Consider the following 21,680-nt stretch of genomic DNA (forward strand, 5'->3'; position numbering starts at 1 on the left):
GCAAGACCCCACAAACAGCAATGTAACAATGACCAGGGAATCTGTTTACAATTATGTTGGTTGATGGGTAAATATTGGCCAGGACACCAAGGAGCATCCTCTTCTCTTCTCTGTGAGGTACCATGGGGTCTTCCACTGGAGAAAGAAAATGGGGTGTCAGTTTAAACATCTACTGAAAGGTACTCTCTCAGCACCAGCACTGGATTGTGAGCCTTGGATTAGATGCTAAAGTTATCTGGAGTGGAACTTAAACCCACGACATATCTAACTCCAAGGTGAGAGTGCTACCAACTGAGGCATGGCTTATGTCAGAAAACACTGGGAGATCCATTCAGTCAGGTTAATCAGTCATTCCAATGAGCTGGGAACTGAAGCACAACTAAACAGCATTACATAATAAACCCACGGGACTGCATTAATTCACTAAACATCTTTAACACGGGTGCAGTGATGATAAAGCGTATCGATGAAATGATTACTGGCAAGGGTATGAATTTCTCATAACAATTACTGGCTCAAAGTTGAAATTGGCAACAAATTTGCTTTTTGAGAGTTTTCTCAGATCTTTATATTTGCTGTCAAAATACATGATGTCACAATTAATGAGAGCAACCATCTGGATTACTAACACAGTGAATGATAGAACAGGCTTTCTTGCAATAAAGAAAACGACCTCTTCCAATAGATTATAACTCACCCTCGAGGCTTCTCACAGTCGTGTGTCCTAGGGGCTGGTCGGGGCAAATGAGCTTGGCACTCCCCGTTAGGCAATAGACTTCAAAGGTGGAGTCAAGTCAACTGTGGCGTAGTAAGTCAGAAGGTTGCAGATTCAAATCCTTCTTAAGAGACTTGACAATGACATCTTGAGACATGGGGTCAGCTTCCACATTCATGCTGACCCCATTCTCTCTCAACCCCTCCACAGCCTCTGAATTGTCAGCCTGTCTGTATAACATCCCAGACTTGGATGAGCCAGAATTTCCTCCAGTTAAACATTCAGAAGACTGAAGGTATCATCTCTGGGAAAAAGGGTGAGGGATAACCTTATAGATGTCTTTAAAATGACTAAAGGTTTTGGTCAAGTGGATACAGAGAGAATGTTTCCACTTGTGGGGATGAGCATAACTAGAGACCGTCAATGTGCGATAGTTTTTTTTTCAATTCATTCATGGGATGTGGGCTTCGCTGGCTGGGCCAGCATTTATTGCCCATCCCTAGTTGCCCTTCTGAAGGTGATGGTGAGCTGCCTTCTTGAACCGCTGCAGTCCATGTGTTAGGGAGGGAGTTCTAGGGTTTTGACCCAGCGAGAGTGAAGGAACGGCGACATACCTCCAAGTCAGGATGGTGAGTGACTTGGAAGGGAACTTCCAGGTGGTAGTGTTCCCATCCATCTGCACCCCTTGCCCTTCTAGGTGGTAGTGGTTGTGGGTTTGGACGGTGCTGTCTAAGGAGCCTTGGTGAATTCCTGCAGTGCATCCTGTAGATGGTACACACTGCTGCTACTGTGCGTCGGTAGTAGAGGGAGTGAATGTTTGTGGGTGGGGTGCCAATCAAGCGGGCTGCTTTGTCCTGGAGTCACCAGGGAGTCACCAAGAAATCCAATAGGAAATTCAGAAGAAACTCCTGTACCCAGAGTGTGAGAATGTGGAACTTGCTACCACAGGGAGTAGTTGAAGTGAATAGTATTGATGCATTTAGAAGGAAGCTGGACGAGCATATAAGGGAGAAGGGAATAGATGTTTAGGATGGTAGATTTAGGTGAGGAGAGATGGGAAGGAAGAGGCTCGAATGGAGCATAAATGTTGCCATGAACTGGTTGGGCTGAATGGCCTGTTTCTGTGCCTTTATTCTATGCAATCCCACGGACCCCTGACACAAACTCCGTTCCCTCTTGATTCATCCTATCATGAATGAACCAAAACAGCCGAATCCTCAGTGCTCCATCTGACATTGAGTTGAACTTCTAACCTGCTCAAAGACAGCTTACCTACACCTCCCCTGTCACATTGCCCAGCCCTGCCCCTGCTTTGAGCCCTCTGTGGCTGAAACCCTCACCCAGGCCTCTTAATAACCTCAATGAAAAACGTCTCCAAAGTCACAAGTGAAGGAACAAATAATCCACGGCAAAGGGCAGCTTTTGGCTTAAACTTCAAACGTGGCGGAGGATCTTTTTTTAATATGCAATTCCAAAGCAGTTACTGCTGCTTACTCCCCAAACTCTAAACAAAGCACGAGGTTCTCCAAACATGGAGTGAGTCCACTATCTCTGCTACCTTGTTGGCTGCTTGCAGATTAAAATAAGTACCCACTCTGATCATCCTTATTGAGCAACACGTCAATTTGAAAATTCTCATTCTTGTCTTCAAAATCGTCCATCGCCACACCGCTCAATATATCTGCAACCTCCTTCAGCCCGACAAACCACTGAGTTTTCTACAGGCATGTAAATAGTAAAAGGAGGTAAAGAGTAAAAGTAGTAAAAGGAAGAGTAGGGCCGATCCTGAACCAAAAAGGGGGGTTTAAGCACGGAAGCAGAGAGCATAGCTGAGGCATTGAATGAATATTTTACCATGGAAGTAGATGCTACCCAGGCCATCGTGAAAGAGGAGATAATTCAGACACTAGAAAGGTTTAAAATTAATAAGGGGGTATTAGATAAGCTGTCTGTACGTCAAGTTGATAAGGCACCAGGACCAGATGAGATGCATCCACGGATACTGAGGGAAGTGAGAGTGGAAATTGCAGGGGCACTGGCCTTAATTTTTCAGTCTTCCTCAGACTCAGGGGTGGTGCCAGAGGACGGAGAATTGCAAACCTTACACCCTTGTTCAAAAAAATATGTAAAGATAAGCCCAGCAGCGACAGGCTAGTCAGTTTAACTTCGATGGTGGGGAAACTTGTAGAAACAATAATTAGAGATAAAATCAACAGTCACATGGACAAATACGGGTTAATTAAGGAAAGCCAGTATGGATTGCTTAAAGAAAAATAATGTTTATCTAACTTATTGGAATTTATTGAAGAGGTGACAGAGAGGGTTGATGAGGGTAATGCTGTTGATGTGGTGTACATGGACTTCCAAAAGGCATTTGCCACAGTGCCACACAATAGACTTTTGAGAAAAGTTATAGCTCATAGAATAAAAGGGACAGTAGCAACATGGATACAAAACTGGCTGAGCGACAGGAAACAGAGGGTAGTGGTTAATGGGTGTTTTTTTGGGCTGGAGGAAGGTTTGTAGTGGAGTTCCCTAGGGGTCACTGTGGGACCCTTGCTCTTCCTGATATATAGTAATGATCTGGACCTTGGTGTCAGGGCACAATTTCAAGACTTGCAGATGATACGAAACTTAGAAGCACTGTGAACTGTGTGGAGGATAGTGTAGAGCTTCAAAAGGACAGTCGGTGGAATGGGCAGACAGGTGGCAGGTGAAGTTCAATGTGGAGAAATGCGAACTGATTCATTTTGGTAAGAAGAACATGGAAAGACAATATAAAATAAAGGGTACAACTATAAAGGGGGTGCAGGAGCAGAGGCGCCTGGGTGTATATGTGCATAAGTCACTGAAGGTGGCAGGACGGGTTGAGAGAGCAGTTAATAAAGCACACAGTATCCTGGGCTTTATTAATAGGGACATTGAGTACAAGAGCAAGGAGGTTATGTTGAACTTGTATAAGACATTAGGTCGGCCTCAGCTGGAGCATTGCGTCCAGTTCTGGGTGTCGTACTTTATGAAGGATGTGAAGGCCTTGGAGAGAGTGCAGAAAAGATTCACGAGAATGGTTCCAGGGATAAGGAGCTTAAGCTATGAAGATAGATTGGAGCAACTAGGACTGTTTTCCTTTAAAGAAAAGAAGGCTGGGAGGAGATTTGATAGAGGTATTCAAAATCATGAGGGGTCTGGACAGTGTAGATAGGGAGAAACTGCCCCGAATCATGAAAGGATTGAGAATGAGAGGGCACAGATCTAAAGTAAATGGTAAAGGGAATCTGAGGAGAAAATTTTTCACGCAGTGAGTGGTTAAGGTCTGGAATGCACCGCCTGAGAGCGTGGTGGGGGCAGGTTCAATTGAAGCATTCAAAAGGGAATTAGACTGTTAATTGAAAAGCAAGAATGTGCAGCGCTAGCCGGGGGAAGGTGGGGAGAATGGTATTAAGTAAATTGCTCATTCGGAGAGCCAGTGGAAACACGATGGGCCAAATGGCCTCCTTCTGCACTGTAAAAATTCTGTTTTTCTGTGATCCTGAGATTTCTGCACTCCTCCAGCTATGCCCTGTCGTGCATTCCCGATTTCAATCAGCCCATTATTGGAAGCTAGCAACTTCAGTAGTCCAGGCCCTAACTTTGGAATCCCCTCCCTACACCTCTCCACCTGACTTTCCTCCTTTAAGACGCTCCTTAAAACCCAATTCTTTGATCAAGCTTTTGGCCATCTGCCCTAGTAATGCCTTCTGTGGCTCGGTGTCAAACCCTGTTCCATAACACTGCTGTGATGTGCTGTGCGTGTGGGGTTTCTGCTTTGAAATAGTTTGTGGTACTTTGCTTACTTTGAAGCCAAAAACAGACATAAAGACATGAGAGGAAACACGGGCAGAGGTGGAAGGGTAAGTTCTGGAGGGGAGAGGGGAAACTAATGAAAAAAGTAAATCAGAGACATGGTGCGATCGACCAGGAGAGTGAAAATAGAGAGAGAGAGTGAATGAGGAAGGGAGGCGTTTAAATTCTGCACAGAATCTGTTGAAATGTTGCCTGGTACCAGCAATGACCTCAGCGAATTGCATGGCAGTCTATTGTCAGATGATTCAGATGAATGCGCTCACTGTGGCCCATCAGCATCACTTTAATTAGGAGTGGAATGCATCCTCATTTATCAGGCTCAGCAGCTGACTGAGACATCAGGGCCCCAGCCTTGCCACAGCCTGAGAGCTGGCAGTCAATTAGAGAAAGATATCAGTGAAATGTTGAACTGTTTAACTGGCAGAACGGTAGCACAACGTTCCACACGGGAATTGCAGGGGAGGAGGGATGGGAGTCTAGTCACAGCTTATGATCGGGGAAGAGGGAGAATGCCAATCAGGATGGTTTACTTGAATTCCTCCCTTCCCCCCCTCCCCAGCCTCCCTCCAATTTATCGACAATCGCTCAGCTTTGAATCAAAATGACAGGTAGCGGGTTAATTAACTGCAATAAGGGTCTGTTCCTCATTACAATTTTGGCTGCCATTTTGGACAAAAAGAACACCAAGAGCTCATAAAGCTTAAGGAAACATGCTTTTTAAGAAGGAATGTATCGCGTTCTCTTTAAACATTCGGTTTCACGCGGTGCAATGGGATACAGGGCTGAATTTTTAGCGCCTGCCAGGACCAGGAGCTCAAAAAAGAAAAAAAATAGCAGCGCTGGCCAGCGCGTCGCAGCTCTGTCCTGCCTCTGGGCCAGTTTCGTGGAGCTATGACCTGGGCGAGGGTGACGGGGCTAACTGCGGGCTTGCGGCAGAGACACTTCAGGACAATTTAAGGGAGGTCGACTGCCATTTTCCAGTCCGTTGCCGGGTTCCCTCGGACAGTGGAGGCCAGTTTAACTGGCTGGAGTTGGCCTCCCAGCATTAGACTGGGGGACCAGCATTTCGGGCAGGCCCAGAGCCTCTATCTCTATCTGGATGCAGGAGCAGCCACAGGCTGCCCACAGAGGTGCTTCCGCCCCCCCGACCACCCCCCACCCTCCACCCCACCCCCCCCCACCCCAGAACCGCCAACCCCCCCCCAATTTGGTGGCCTGACTGAAAAAAACATTTTTAATGTAAGATGTTAAAACTCTTGAAGCACCCTCTCTCTTATTTACCCTCCATTACTTTCTACTGTTCCTTTCAAGCTGAAAGGCCTCTAATTGACCCTTCAGCTTCAAGAGCCCGTACACCGTCCCTTCATTGGATGGTAAATCTTTCACCGGGTCGATTAAGGGACACCCCCCATGACAAAATCACGAGCGTCTGATCCCCCCAACCCCAGCCCCGGGGGAGGGTTCAACATCTGGAGACAGACCCGCCCTCTGTTTCCTCTGCCCAGAGGAGAAGTGCAGCCCACAGAGTAGGTCCCCGGATCAGTGACTAGTCCCAGCTGACGTGTCTGATCTCAGCCTGCTTTGTAAAGATGCATGCCTAGTCTAGGGTAGAGGGAAAATAAACATTGGGGTTCCTGCTCCCAACCTTTGTCTAAGCGCCCCTGTTGGACTACGGGTGCGATAACCATCGACGAGCCAAGGATTGGTGAAGCCACCTGTCAACGCTGTCCTGGCTAAGGAGCCAGCCTGGATCCATAATAATGCTCTCGTTCCCAACTCAGAGGATGCAGCTACAAGCCCCATTCTAGGGGTTAATCCAGTCCAACACTTCAGGGCATTACTGAGAGGAGGAGAGAGAAAGAGAGAGAAAGAGAGAAAGAAAGAGAGAGAGAAAAAGAGAGAGAGAGAGAGAGAGAGTGCCACATTTCGGATGAGGTGTTAAACTGAGGTCCTGTCGTGGATTCCTTGCCATTTTTTTTTTAAAGAGCAGCATGTTCTGCCGGATTCCTGGTCAGTGCTTCCTCCCCAAACGCCAGCGCCAAAAACAGGTTGATTAATCATTCTTCTCATTGCTGGTTGTGGAATCCTGCAGAATGAAAACTGCTTACCTGTCAGAGCAGTGCACTTCAGAAATACCTCTATTGACGTGAAGCACTTTAAGCCTACACCCAGGAAATATTAAAGTAATCGGTCACTCAAGGTTTTTCTTCCTGATTTGGGGCAGATGCCCATCGATCTAGGCACCAACAAGAATCAAGCGTGACTTTAAATGAGAAGGGAACAGAAGGGAAGAGGGTCGCGGGAAAAACTCAACAGATTTATTAAGCAGATTTTCCCCGCAGCTGAGCAAAATCTTTCTTGCCGTTCTGCCAACAAGCGTCACAGAAGTTTTACTACCCTTTGGAAGTTCTCGTTGTCTCCTTCGCCTCCCTAATTGCAACATAAATCTCTAACTCATTAATCAGTATCCCTCAGAAGGTTAGCTTCCTGAGTAGATAAGCCCTCAGGTTTGCCAGATAAAGTCCATGTGAGTCTTAGTCACCTTCTTGTCGTGTTTGCTGATGTTCTCCAGGTTGAGAGCGATGAGGTAATTCTTCGATCCCACAAATAATTTGCCTCTCTCCTCATCCAGCAACAGAGTGTTGTAACAGCACGAGTAATTCAGCTGGTAGGTGACGGCACCTCGGGAAACCAGATCTGAAAAGACAAATGCATGGGTCAGCTTCTACCTTAAGGACAATTCGCTTCGTATACTAAAACGTAATTAACCTACTTTCAGATTGCTTCGCACCCCACTTTGCAATTTATTCTATCTACCATGGGATGAAACAGTGCAACGTAACATCAGTGTACAATTTTTTTAAAGGATTTAGTGGCTTTTACTGGAAGCGGACTGGAGTACAAAAGTAAGGAAGCCTTGCTACAACCGTAAAGGACTTTGGTGAGACACCTAGAGCACTGCGTGCAATTTTAGTCACCTTACTTAAGGAGTGACATACTTGCATTAGAAGCAGTTCAGGGAAGGCTCACGAGGCTAATTCCCGGGATGAAGTGGTTGCCTCTTGAGGAGAGATTAAGCAGGTTGAGTTGATACTCATTGGAGTTTAGAAGAATGAGAGGTGATCTTATTGAAACATATGAGATTCTGAGGGGACTTGACAGGGTAGATACTGAGAGGATGTTTCCCTTCATTGGGGAATCTAGATCTAGGAGGACACGGTTTTAAAAAAGGGGTCTCCCATTCAAGATGAAATTTAATGCAGGAAAACATAGTCGGAATGTATATTTCACAAACGGTGTTGAAATAGTACACCAGACGCTAAAAGGTGTCCAACCAATACAAAGCAGCAATTAACAAAACCAACAGGATGCTGAATTACAGGATCATAACAGCAAAGCATAATTCGAAGATTCTTATCCAAATTAACGTTCCAGTCAGGCAGCACATTAAATACCACACCCACTTCTGGTCATTGAGCGATAAGTACAAAGTAATGAAGTTACACTAAACTTTTATAAATCATTGGTTAGGTCTCAGCTGGAGTATTGTGATCAATTTCTTATTTATTCTTTCATAGGATGTAAGCGTTGCTGGCAGGGCCAGCATTTATTACTCATTTCTTATTCTCCTTTGAGCTGCCTTCTTGAACCGCTGCAGTCCATGTGGTGTAGGTACACCCACAGTTCTGTTAGGGAGGGAGTTCCAGGATTGAAGGAACAGCGATATATTTCCAAGTCAGGATGGCGAGTGGCTTGGAGGGGAACTTGTAGGTGGTGGTGTTCCCATGCATTTGCCGCCCTTGTCCTTTGGGGTATCAGGGGTCATGGGCTTGGAAGGCATTGTCAAAGGAGCCTTGGTGAATCCCTGCAGTGCATCTTGTGGATGGTACACACTGCTGCTACTTTACACCAATGGTAGAGGGGGTGAATATTTAAGGTGATAGATGTGGTGCCAATCAAGCGGGCTGCTTTGTCCTGGACAGTGTCAAGCTTCTTGAGTGTTGTTGAAGCTGCACTCATCCAGACAAGTGAAGAGCATTCCATCACACTCCTGACTTGCACCTTTTAGACGGTGGACAGACGTTAGGGAGGCAGGAGGTGAGTTACTCACTGTGGAATTCCCAGCCTCTGACCTGTGCTTATAGCCACAGTATGTCTGGCTGATCCAGTTCATTTATTTTTTATTCACTTATGGGATATAGGCATTGCTGGCATGGCCAACAATTGGTGCCCATCCCAAATTATCCTTATGAGCAGTTAAGAATCAACCACATTGCTGTGAGTCTGGAGTCACATGTAGGACAGACCAGGTGAGGATGGAATTTCTAAAGGACGTTAGTGAACCAGATGGGTCAAAAAGGGGTAAGTACAAAGGTAATGCTAAGCCTTTGTAAATCAGGACAATCAATGAAAGTTTCATGGTCACCGCTACCGAGACTGACATTCAATTCCAGACTTTTTTAGAATTAATTAAATCAATTAATTGTATTTAAATTCCACGAGCTGCCATGGTGGGATTTGAATGTTTGTCCTCAGAACATTAGCCTGGCCCTCTGGGTTACTAGCTCAGTGATATTACCATCACCATCATCTTCCTGTTTCACTCAGTAATAATCCCCAGGATGTTCATAGTAGGGGATTCAGCAATGGTAATGCTGTTGAACATCAAAGTAAGATGGTTAGATTTTCTTGTTGGAGATGGTCATAGCCTGGCACTTGTGTGGCACAAATGTTACTTGCCACCCATCAGCTCAAGACTGAATGTTGTTCAGGTGTTGCTGCATGTGGCTTTAGAATCTGAGGAGTTGAGAATTGTACTGAACATTGTGTAATCATCAATGAATATCCCCACTTCTGACCTCAAGTTGGAGGGAAGGTCATTGATGAAGCATCTGAAGATGGTTGGGTCTAAGCCACGACCCTGAGAACTACTGCAGCGATGCCCTGGGACTGAGATGATTGACTTCTAACAACCTGAGCCATCTTTCTTTGAGCTAAATATGACTCCTACCAATGCAGAGTTTTCCCCCTGATTTCCATTGACTTCAATTTTGCTAGGGCTCCTTGACGGCACCCTCGATAAAAAGCTGCCTTGATGTCAAGAGCAGGCACTTTCACCTCATCTCTGGAATTCAGCTTTTGCCCATGTTTGGCCCAAGGTTGTCATAGGCTCTGGAGCCAAGTGGCCCTGATGAAAGCCAAGCTCAGCATCAGTGAGCAGGTTATTGCTGATATGGTGATGCCTGCAATGGCACAGCAGGTGGTGAATGCCAAGCTGCTCAAATCCCAGAGGGACACTTGAAACAGCTGCCACAACTGTTTTGCAATTTGTATTTTTATTTTGAGAGGTGTGCCTTGAATTCAGTAGTAATAAGACCACTGAGTCTTAGAGGATTTTTACAAATCTAAATTAAATATTTATTCATGGAAGTAAAGATTTTTAAGCATATATGTAGGTCTACAAATTACTACTATAATAATTCCTAGATCCACTAATTAATCTAGCTCCCAGTTATACCTCCATTAAGCCAACAGGAAAACAAGATGGATTTCAACAGACCCAGGCAAAGCACACAATACCCTGGACAGGGGTATTCACTATGAGTTTTCTTAGCTTCAGTTACTGTAGACAACAGCTTGATACATAGGAGCTGGAGGCTTTTCACATCTGTTAGATCCTAGAATTCCTTCTCCTTACACATAATCTCATCTCCTTTCTAAAAGTTTATCTCTTTTTAATGTAAATTCCATTGTCCCAATATGTCTTTGCAACTTTACTTTTTCCATAATATAAATCTTTCATAGTACTCATATTATCAGTAAGCTTTTGGAAAAATACACACACTGTTTGGCTTAGCCTCTGTTGGCTAGGCGTAACACCTTATCATCTCTTTGAAACCATGAACCCCACCTATTATCACCTGATCCTGCAATACTCCCCCTGAAATACAAATGTCGCTATCCCACAACATTAAGGATTGACTAGCCCCTGTGTCTCTTAAAATTTTAATACCTTTACCTACTCTACCCTGTTAACATGGAAAGACTTCCCCTTCATACGTAAAATCTTTAAATATTTCTGCAACCTGCTCCTCAGAACTCCCTTGGGTAAATTGTGAACACATTCCCAATTCTTTACCTTTCACTGATTCTTCCTGTTTAACCTGTACACAAACCGCTGGTTTTTCCTGTGCCTGAACCTCAGAACACACAGTACTTTACTTCCAGAACTTTTCTGCACCCAAATAATCCCAAGATTTTCCCTGTAATTTCCAACACACTGACTTCATGTGTCCAACTTTATTACAATGAAAACACCTCAATTTTCGAGTGTCACTTCTACCCTCAGCACCTTCCTTTTTAGTCTGAGAAAAAACTTCCTGGGAATTTCCACCTGCTCCTTCTCTTCCCTGACTACCCACCTTCCTTTCATCTTCCCACTTTCCATTCTTTTCGGATTTAAAAGGGTAACAAAAAAGGTTTAGCTCCATGAACTAACTCATAATCATCAGTTATCTCTGCTGCTTGTCTGACCATTTTAACCCTCTGTTCCGCCACATGAGTTCTAACTACTGAAGGAATTGAATCTTTAAATTCTTCCAAAAGAGTTGCTTCTCTTAAGAGCTGCATATGTTGTCTCTATCTTTAATGCCCGTATCCACCGGTCAAAATTACTTTGTTTTACTCTCTCAAACTTAATACAAGTTTGTCCAGGTTGTTTTCTTATATTCCTAAATTTTTGCCTGTAGGCCTCAGGAACCAACTCATATGCTCTCAAAATACCACATCACCTTTTTTACCACATCATAGTTCACCAGCATTTCTTCTGATGGTGGAGCATAAACCTCATGTGCTCTACCCACCAACCAAGATTGTAACAACAATGTCCAGTTTTCCTGTGGCCATTTCATCTGTTTAGCTATCTTCTCAAATGAAATAAAGAATGTTTCAACATCTCTTTCCTCAAACTTCGGGAGAGCTTGTACATATTTAAACACCTCCCCATTGGGTTTTAGGTTAAAGGTTTTCTCATCATCACAACTTTTCTCAACAACTGATGTCTCCTTTTTAAAATCCAGCTTTTAAAGCTGGTACTCCCTGCATCTTTCCTTCATTCTCTCTTCCATTGCTAACTTTTCTCTCTGAAGATCGAGTTTTCGCAATTCCATTTCTTTTTGAAATAATCTCTCTTTTTCCCTTTCTTTTTCTGCTCCCTCTAGTTCCAGTTTTTTTCATTTGCAATTCTTTTTCCTTTTCACTTGCCTCCAATTCAAGTTTTCTCAGTTCCTTTGCTTCTTCAAATTCAAGCCTCTTCATCTCTAAACTGAAGTCTCGCTACCTCCGGCTGTGACTCACTAGTGTCAGATATCACTTCCAAATATAAATGCTCTGCTATTACTTCAACTATGTCTGCCCCTACAGGTAACCTTAACTGCAACTTATCCGCCAACTCCATTAACGTACCCTTAGATACTTTTTGTAACCCAATCAGAGTTATATCTTCTACTTTCAAAAAAGTTTTAGCCATGGATACAGTCATTTTTGCAGTCTCCCCACTTTAAAAATACCTCACACCAACTCCTGAGCTCAAAGTGCTTCTCATACTCGAAACCTTAAGATTCACCAACTCCAAACCAATCAAGGAATTTCAAATATATCCCACGAGGAGCCCCCAATTTTGTTATGGCACAGCGGATAGTAAACGCCGAGCTGCTCAAATCCCAAAGGGAAACTTGAAACAGCTGCCACAACTGTTTTGCAATTTGTATTTTTATTTTGAGATGCGTGTCTTGAATTCAGTAGTAATAAGACCACCAAGTCTTAGAGGTTTATTTCAAAACTAAATTAAACATTGACTCATAGAAGAAAAGATTTTTAAGCACATACATAGGTCTTCAAATTACTACCACGATAAATCCTAAATCCACTAATTAATCTAGCTGCCAGTTATACCTCCATTAAGGCAACAGGAAAACAAGGTGGATTTCAACAGACCCAGGCAAAGCACACAATACCCTGGACAGGGGTATTCCCAATGAATTTTCTTAGCTTCAGTTCCTGTAGTCAGCAGCTTGACTCATAGACGCTGGAGGCTTTACACATCTGTTAGATTTTAGAATTCCTTCTCCATACACATAACCTCATTTCCTTTATACAGGTTTCTCCCTTTTTAATGTAAATTCCATTGTCCCAATATGTCTTTGCAACTTTACTTTTTCCATAACATAAATCTTTCATAGTACTCATATTATCAGTAATCTTGGGGAAAAACACACACACTGTTTGGCTTAGCCTCTGTTGGCTAGATGTATCATCTCTTTGAAACTCTCAACTCTGGTTACCAAAAAATGCAAATGTTCCTCACACCTCATATTCCAAAACTTCAGCCATGTTTACATTTCAAACCTAGCTTTTATAACTCTCAAGCTCCAGACCAGCTGTCTGTAATTCAATTAACCCCCACCCCCCACCCCACCCCACATACACAACCTCACAGAGAGAAACTAATCCAAACCCCACTATTAACCTACCTTTACAATAACTCACAATAACATTATGAAAATTATTATATTTTCATGACAATGACAGCTTCCGTCACCTTGGCCGATGATCAAGAGTAGACTGATGTGGGGGTAATTGGCTAGATTGGATTTGTCCAATTTTTCTGGACAGGACATACTTGGGCAATTTTCCACATTGCCAGGTAGATGTCAGCGTTGTAGCTGTACTGGAACAGTTTTGGCTAGGAGAACAGCTTTGGATATTTCTGGAGCACAAGTCTTCAGTACTATAACCAGGATGTTGTCAGAGCCTTTACTGCATCCAGTGCCTTCAGCCATTTATTGATATGACATGAAGTGAATTGAATTGAGTGAAGACTTGCATCTATGATGACCTATGGTGGAGGCCACAGGAGGTGAATACCGGCGGCAGCAGAACGAGCCCTTAAGTGGGCAGTAATTGCCCGCCTAAGGACCTCAACTGGCAGCGACGCAGGAAGGATGTCCACAAGCCTTCCCGCCACTTATGTAATCAGGCAGAAACAGGAGGGTGGCAGGATCCCCACCCACCACCCTCCCACCTGATTAAATGCCACCCACCACCAAACTCGCCCATGGGAAAGGAAATTAAAAACCACCCAGTTGCACTTCATTTACTCTATCAAAACCCTTCCTGATTTGAAATGTCTCATGAAGTCTCCCCTTATCCTTCTCTGCTGTAAGGGGAACAATTCCAGCTTCTCCAAGTTCCTTGAAGCTCCTCACCCCTGGTACCCATTCTAGTAAATCTACTAACTACAACATAGGTTTAGAGGTCATTCACATAATATTTTTGCAACGGTGAATAGTTGCCAGGGAAGGTCTCTGAGGTATACACTCACCTCTGAACCAACAGGATGTGAGGCTGGTGACCTTGTAATGGGAACCCTCCCTATCCTGCCTTCACTGATCCTTTCCTACAGTAGCAATTCATATTCACTACTATCCTGGGACTCTGGCTCCCAGAAACAGTAATCCTATAATGCCAAGGCCACGGAAGCTATTTGCTGGAAAACCTTCAGCTAATAGCTTTAAAATAAGTTATAAATGTTTTTAAAAATAGCCTAAGTTATTAATGAGAAATCCTCAGCAATTAATTTTTAACTCCATGCAAGTTTACATTTCACATTTAATCGCATCAAATAACGTTTCAATGGTTCAGTTAAGCAGCTGGATAATTCGGACCCAAGAAAAGAATCTCTGCAAGACAGGGGTTTTAAATTGGAGGGTTGTTATTCTCTTCATGATTTGATGCTGTGTTATCAGGAAGTGTAAGAGCAACTTATGAATAGTACATTTGTGCATTTCGGTAACGTGACAGGGTCAAGCAAAATGGGAGTGTTCCTTTATTTAGTATATCCCTTAAAGACTAAGTGGGGGGGGAATAGTATCCCTGGAATTACAAACCATTCCTTCAAACCACACACTGTATTATCCTATACTGTGTGGTTATGGCCACTGCAAAACTGCAACAATATATACAATTGACTATAAATTTATTTTACTATGTTTTGGCCAGTGATGGAGGATTCTGTCAAAAGGATTCAGAATGCCATCTATTTGTATCCAATATGGCTTGAGCACTGATCCAGATGATGAGGTGTGCCATGTATTTTATATATATAAAATATATTTTATAATATATATATGTCATATCAACAAGATTAATATCTGTGTTCAAGATGCAGGGAGGTTAGACCAGAGGGAAAAGATAAAGAGAAGACAATGGATGATTTGCAGTTTGTACTAATTTCAACAACTCACTGTTGATTATTTGGAGTTCCACTAGGCATTTGTGGAGTTTGAAGGTACAGAACGGGGAGGTTGGGAATTAAAAAGAAAAAAAGAAAGACTTGCACTTGTGTAGCATTTTCACGGCCACCAAACCTCCCAAAGTGCCTTATAGCCAAAGAAGTACTTTCGAAGTGTAGTCACTGTGGTAATGTAGGAAACGCAGAAGCCAAAAAAACCCAGAAAATTCCCATAAACTGCAATGTGATCATGATCAGATTGTTTTTTTGTGGTGTAGATTGCAGGATAAATATTGGCCGGGACACCAGGGATAACTGGTAACTCTGCTCTTCTTTAAAATAGTGCCTTGGGATCTTTTACACCCGCTCGAGCTAGCAGATAGGGCCTTGGTTAAATGTCTCATCTGAAAAACGGCATCTCTGACAGTGCAGCACTTCCTCAGTACTGCGCTAGAGTGTCAGCCTTGATTTTTGTGCTCAAGCGCATACAGCTGATGGTCTGCATGGTTATTTTTTTCATGCCAACTTGATCTACAAGAGAAACTTGAGGCCGTTTATGGACCCAGGGCAGTATCGAGGCCTAGTTTTGTGTTTTATATATATCTGCAGGAGGAGTTTTATTCAGTGCTTTAAAATGTTTATTCTCAGACTTACCGCGGCTTGCCTACAGTTTAGCTTCTCTTTCTAAGTAACTGCGCCAGGCTTAACTAATCACAGACAATGAAGTTAGAAAATAAACATGATCAAACACCAAACAATTGAATCACGGATCACAGCAAGTAGTAAAGCACAAGTAGAGGCTATTCAGCTCATTGAGCCTTTCGGAGAGCAATCCAGTTAGTCCCACTCCCTCCCCTTTCCCTATGTCCCTATTATATTCCTTTCCTTCAAGTAATTATCCAATTTCCTTTTGAAGGCTACGATTGAATCTGTCTCCATAACCCTGTCAGTGATTCCAAATCCTAACCACCCACGCTTTTCCTCATGTCACTTCTGCTTCTTTCGACAATCGCCTCAAACCTGTGCCCTCTGGTTTATGTGCCTTCAGCCACTTGAAACAATTACTCTTTATTTGCTTTAGCTAAACCGGCTTTCTAGTCATTTTTCTATGTGTATTCCCTCCACACAAAGAAACACATCCAGCTTGGACTGGTGCCTCCTCCAATTCTTCTCCCCATTCCTGGAAATGTGAGTGGTTTCCCCTCCATGTTACCTCCACAGGAACACAGGTGACTCACATCCATGCCTTGCCCGTGAGTCATGCTGCACCAAGTCACTGCAAACGTCTGGCATTGAAACCTGCAACTCCCCTTTTCAAGAACGTACCATCTTTCGGCTTGCTGCCTCTCTTCAGCGTGCCTGAAGTGCACATTGGAAATGTAGGGACAGCAGTAGGCCGTTTAACCGATTAACCCTTTCAAGCCTGTTCCGCCATTAAATTCGATCTGTACAGCACAATCTGTACCTCAATTCTATGGGCAGAAATTTCCCCCTATCGGGGGGGGGGGGGGTGGTGGTTGGGCAGGCGGGGGCGGGCGCAAACCCGGTCGATGCCCCCGATTGGGCGGGCCAATTAAGGTGTGGCGCTCGCCCGGATGCGCTGAGCGCTCCCTGTGCGTGCGGGGAGGTGGGGGGGGGGATTCCCTGAGTCGTTCCCTGAGCCCTTTCGCACATGCACGCGACAAAGTGCAGAGATCTCCCTGAGACACTGTCACATCAGCTGGGACATGTAAAAGAATTATTTTTAACATTTCTATCAACTTTTAAAACACTTCATGAAACCTCATCCCAGCCCGTGGATGAGGTTTCATGAGAAATGCGAAGGCCGCCTGGGCTCTTCGACTGCCCCCACCCCGCCAACCTTAAGGTTGGACGGGCAGCTTAGCTAACTGAATTAATTACTATTTAAATGGCCTTAATAGGCCTTTGACAGTTCAGCGAGCGCACAGCTGACTCAGCTGCGCACCCGCCAAACTGAAAATCTAAATGACGTTACCTCACGTCATTTTACACGTCGGTGAGTGAGCCCCACCCCCACTCGCCGATCGGAGAATGCCGCCCTATGTATCTGCACATCCCACACCTAAGAAAAGTCAATCTATCTTCGTCTTGAAAAAGCCACAACCCTTTAAGAAAAGACAGCTCCAGGTTGCCAATTCCCTCTGTGTGGAAAAGTACTCCCTTACTTCACTCCCAAACGGCTTAGCTTGAATTTTAAGATCATGCCACTTCATCCTGGATTCCCCATTCGGTTCTCTGAGTGGGATTTTCTAGTCCCACTGCTGGCAGGGCCCGGAAATTTCCACCCTAAGTCGATGGAATTTTGGCCGCTCTCCAAATTTTCCCGTCTCGCCCACGACGATTCCCGCCACTGGCGGGACTGGAAAATCCCGGGCTCTGCATCTGCCTTATTGAATATTTTTAAGACAGAGGTAGATAGATTCTTGTAAGGCAAGGGAATCAAAGGTCATTGGGGGTAGATGGGAATGTGCAATTCAAAACACGAACAGATCAGCCATGACCTTATTGGATATCGGAGCAGGCTCGAGGGGCCAAATGGCCTACTTCTGTTCCTATTTCATATGTTCGTATGATAATGCAGGCACCCTGGAGGAGCAAAGAGATTTGGGTGTCCCGGTACATAAGTCACCAAAAGCTAATGCACAGGTACCAAAAGAAAGCCTTGCATTTGTATAGTGCCTTACACAACCACTGGATGCCTCAAAGTGCTTTACAGCCAATGAAGTATATTTGAAGTGTGGTCACTGTTTTGCAAAGTAGGAAACACAGCAACCAATTTGTGCACAGCAAGCTCGCACAAACAGCAATACAATAATGTGTATGTGTTTGTGTTAGGAATAAAGTATATCTAAATATAAGTTTATTTTGTGTTTCTATATTTGTGTGTTAAGAAAGGGGGGGAACTTCCATTTTGGTTTCACTTTAAAAGATGTCTGCATTCTAATGAGGTTTTATGAGTCTTGAAGGGGAATTAAAACAAACACAAGGTAGAAAAAGCTGCTGTTGCCAGGACAGGAGGGGGAACTGCAGAAAGCAGATTTCCCATAAGAACAGGAGAAGGCCCCAGAAACCAGGGCCAAAAAGGAAGAAAGTCAAAGAAGACCTTCCAGTCTAAGGGAATCTAGAAAAGGGCCTGTTAAGTGAGGTTAAGACTGAGCAGCAGAGGAAGGCTTCAAGTTTAAAGAGAGAAAGTTGCAGGACGCAGAACATAAAGCAAAATAGGCTTGTGAGCGGCCAGAAGATTCCAGGAGTCAGCCAAAGGTTGGTTCACTATGGGCATGTGACGCAGTGGTGTTCTGTTGGCACAGCTGAGTATCTGAGAGAGTGCTTGGAAGTCGAAGCTTGAATGCACGTGGCGATCCAGGGGAGAGGAACATCAGAAGGAGAGTTCAAATTCCTAGAGGTGGACCCTTGTGGAAGGCGTCCAAGAGAAAGCATCATTTAGGAGAAGATTCTAAAGCGGGTTCTTAGATAGTGGAGATTGGAAATCCTCGTGTGAAAGATGGAGTTCAGTGAGACTGGTTGGCTCACAGTGTGACAAGCGTCTGGGGGGAGTTGACGAGAGATCCATAGCATCTGCTTGGGGTGGCATTGGCATTTGGTTTCATGCCTGACCACAGGTCGCCTCTTAGTTTACATGCTCTGTGTACTTACTGTGAACATTAGAGTATAAGGTAGCTTTTGTAGCTTATGTTATCCTTACATATCTGTCTATATCTGTAAAGATATAGGTGTGGGTTAAGGAGTATTGTAATATAGCTCATCTTTTCTTGTTTAATAAATGTTTTATGCTTTTATTAAAAGTTCATCAGCTGACTCCTGTGACTCTGTTCAGTAGCCACCCTTTAAACAAAAAATAAAAGTTAGGATCTACCAAGCCAGGTTCCACACTGAGATTTGGCTTGTCCAATAGTAACATCAGCTGGGATCATAACAGAGCAGGTAATCTGTTTCTTGTCAAGTAATCAAAATGTTGAGAGTTAAATTCGACTTTTAACTTCTGTTCATGCACAACACATGTTAAACCACAGTTTCCATTCAGCAGATGGCAACACAGGAAATCCAGAACCAGCCAGAACTCCGTAAACGAGACAATGGGGAGAATTTTCTCTCTGTTGTGCGGGCTGGGGCGGGAGCGGGCGGGCGCACTGCGTGCTGCCATTTTACGTGGGTGGGCCAATTAAGGCCCGCCCGGAAGAGCTCGGCGCATGTGCGCGAAAGAGCGCAGAAATCTCCCTGAGGCACGGAGCTGCCTGCAGGAGATTAATTCCACATTTAAACTTTGAAATAAATAAAGAGTCACAAGAGGGGACATGTTTCAATAAATGTTTCAATCGACTCTTTAATTATTTTCATAACCATTCAATCTCCCTGAGGCAGCTCCGTGGTTCAGGGAGAGCGCTGCGCTCGTTCATGCGCATGCACGAAAGAGCGCAAGCCCCGACTCTCTCTCCTCCCCACCCCCGCCCGCACAGGTAGCCCGCCCGTGTAAAATGGCGGCGCACAGCCGATTGTGGGCGGCACCCGTCCCTGCCCCCACCTGTCATAGGAAAAATCCAGGCCCAAATGTGGCAAAATGCTTTCAAGGGCAGTTTTCAGAGCACATTGTTCTTACAACTCTATTGATGTTAGAAAAAGACCCCAGTATATTCGTGGAAACCTTATAAGCAGCTTGGGCTAGAGTTTCTGCTTCAAACTGCGTGGGCTAAGTTACAGTTCAAGTTAACATTAAAGTATTCTCATAAAGAGCACGAACCCACTGACATCCGCATTTAACTGGTGCGCTTTTTCAAGCCTGTGTGACGCACCTGTGAATCAGGTGAGTCGATGATTTAAATATACAAAAAGACACTTGTCTGAAGATGAATCCTGAATTCTGACTTTAGCCGTCAGTGAATGTGTTTCTCAGGCTGTCTGAAACTCACCGGGGTCAACAAGGTGAGAAGGCAGGGTAAGGGGTTTTGATCGTTTAGGGCTGAGATGAGGAGAAATTTCCTCGCTCAAAAGATTATGAATCTTTGGAATTCTCTACTCCAGAGGTTTGTGGATTCTCTACAGCTGAACACATTTAAGGCCGGGATGGACAGGTTTTTGGTCTCTCAAGAGATTAAGGGATATGGGGAGTGGGCAGGAAAGTGGAGGTGAAGCCCAAAATCAGCCATGATTGGATAGATCTGCGGAGCGGGCTCGTTGGGCCATGTGGTCTACTCCTGCACCTATTTATGTTCTTATAAACCTAAAATCTCCCTTAAACCAATACAATTGGTCAGCATCATCATTAGCATGTAATTGCTTTTCTCATCCTTTCTTCAAAAACACATTCCTTGATGTATTTAATGGTGGTAACCCTCTGCAGTTTTATTAATTTAGCTGAAAATGGATTCATCACCAAAGTTAAGCATTTTTCAGTTAGGGTACCCAGTCCTCCACCTCTGAGTAAGCAGATTGAGAAGTTACTGAAAATGACTTAAAATAGAACTAGACCGACCAATTTAATACTAACCAAAAAGTAGATGCTGGAAATCTGAAATTAAAATAGAAAATGCTGGGAATGCTGAGTTGCGCCTGCCACTTGACTTCCTGAGTATTTCCAGAATTGCCTATTTTTATTTATGGCCTATTTTATGCTTTCGTTGGTGTGTGCTAGTCAGTTTCTTAGTAAAGTAATATTTTATGCTGTGCGAAAGCTTCTTAAAAGTGCCTGAGAGTGCTAATGCCCCGAAGAAAATGAGAGTGATTTGTAGAGCCTTCCAGATTCCGCGGAATCAGTGGAATTCCACAATTTCGGGATGCAGGGCCGGGTTTGAGGTTAAAGCCGGCCTCGGGGGGATTTAAATCTCAAGCAAGTCTCCAAGATTGCAGAAAACACAAAATAAATGGCTTTAGACATCACTCGCTAACGTTTCCAGCTCTGCCGATTCTGCCCGGAATGCATTGTTGTCACTTGTGTAAACTAGGGCAAGTAACATTCGCGCCACACATGTGCTCAAGCAATGACCATTTCCAACAACAGGGGGCAGAATTTTCTGCCTGTCGGGTGGGTGGGCCCGACTCAATCTCCGGCGGGCGGGGAGCTGATCCCCGCCGGAGAAGTGGGCCTCGCCGCCATTTTAATTGGGCGGGCCAATTAAGGCCCGCCCAGCATGACGCCCGGCGGGAAGCGCTATGGGGGGGATTCCCCAAAAGCAGCCTCAGGGAGATCGCTTACACGTTCAAAAATATGAAAAATAGAAAAAAAAAAATTCCCTAACATGTCCCCCTCATGTCACATGAGATGGGATATGTTCATAATGTACATTATAACTTTATTAAACTTTTTAAAACCCTACATGAAACCCCATCCCGCCAGTGGATGAGGTTTCATGTTTTATCTATTTGCCGCCGGGGCTCCTGGCCTGCCCGCCAACCTTAAGGTTGGACGGGCAGGTCCTTTAATTGTTTTAATGATCCTGTCAATGGCCTCAATGCTCAAACTTACTGTTAGAGGCTGGGAATTTTGTGGCGAGTAACTCATCTCCTGACTCCCCAAAGTCTATCCACCATCTAAAAGGCACAAGTCAGGAGCATGATGAAATGCTCTCTACTTGCCAGCTCCAGCAACACTCAAGAAGCTCAACGCCATCCAGGACAAAGCAGCCCCGCTTGATCGGCACCCCATCCACCACCTTCAACATTGACTTCTTCCACCACTGGTGAACAAAGGCGACAGTGAGCACCATCTACAAGATGCACTGCAGTAACTCACCAAACCTCCTTCAGCAGCGCGTTCCAAACCCACGACCTCTATCACCTAGAAGGGCAAGGGCAGTA

At 44.4% G+C, this 21,680-nt stretch overlaps 1 protein-coding gene across 1 annotated transcript in view; it reads right to left on the minus strand.

Moving 5' to 3' along the window:
• sema3b (sema domain, immunoglobulin domain (Ig), short basic domain, secreted, (semaphorin) 3B) overlaps positions 1-21,680 on the minus strand; it is a 146,370-nt gene that overhangs the window by 92,483 nt on the left and 32,207 nt on the right. The window contains exon 2 of the mRNA XM_078543161.1: positions 7,101-7,255. Within this exon, the coding sequence (XP_078399287.1) occupies positions 7,101-7,255 (155 nt within the window). The remainder of the gene's footprint in view (positions 1-7,100; positions 7,256-21,680) is intronic.

The sequence above is a fragment of the Cetorhinus maximus genome, chromosome 6 (assembly GCF_964194155.1).
Source record: "Cetorhinus maximus chromosome 6, sCetMax3.hap1.1, whole genome shotgun sequence".
Lineage (NCBI taxonomy): Eukaryota > Metazoa > Chordata > Chondrichthyes > Lamniformes > Cetorhinidae > Cetorhinus > Cetorhinus maximus.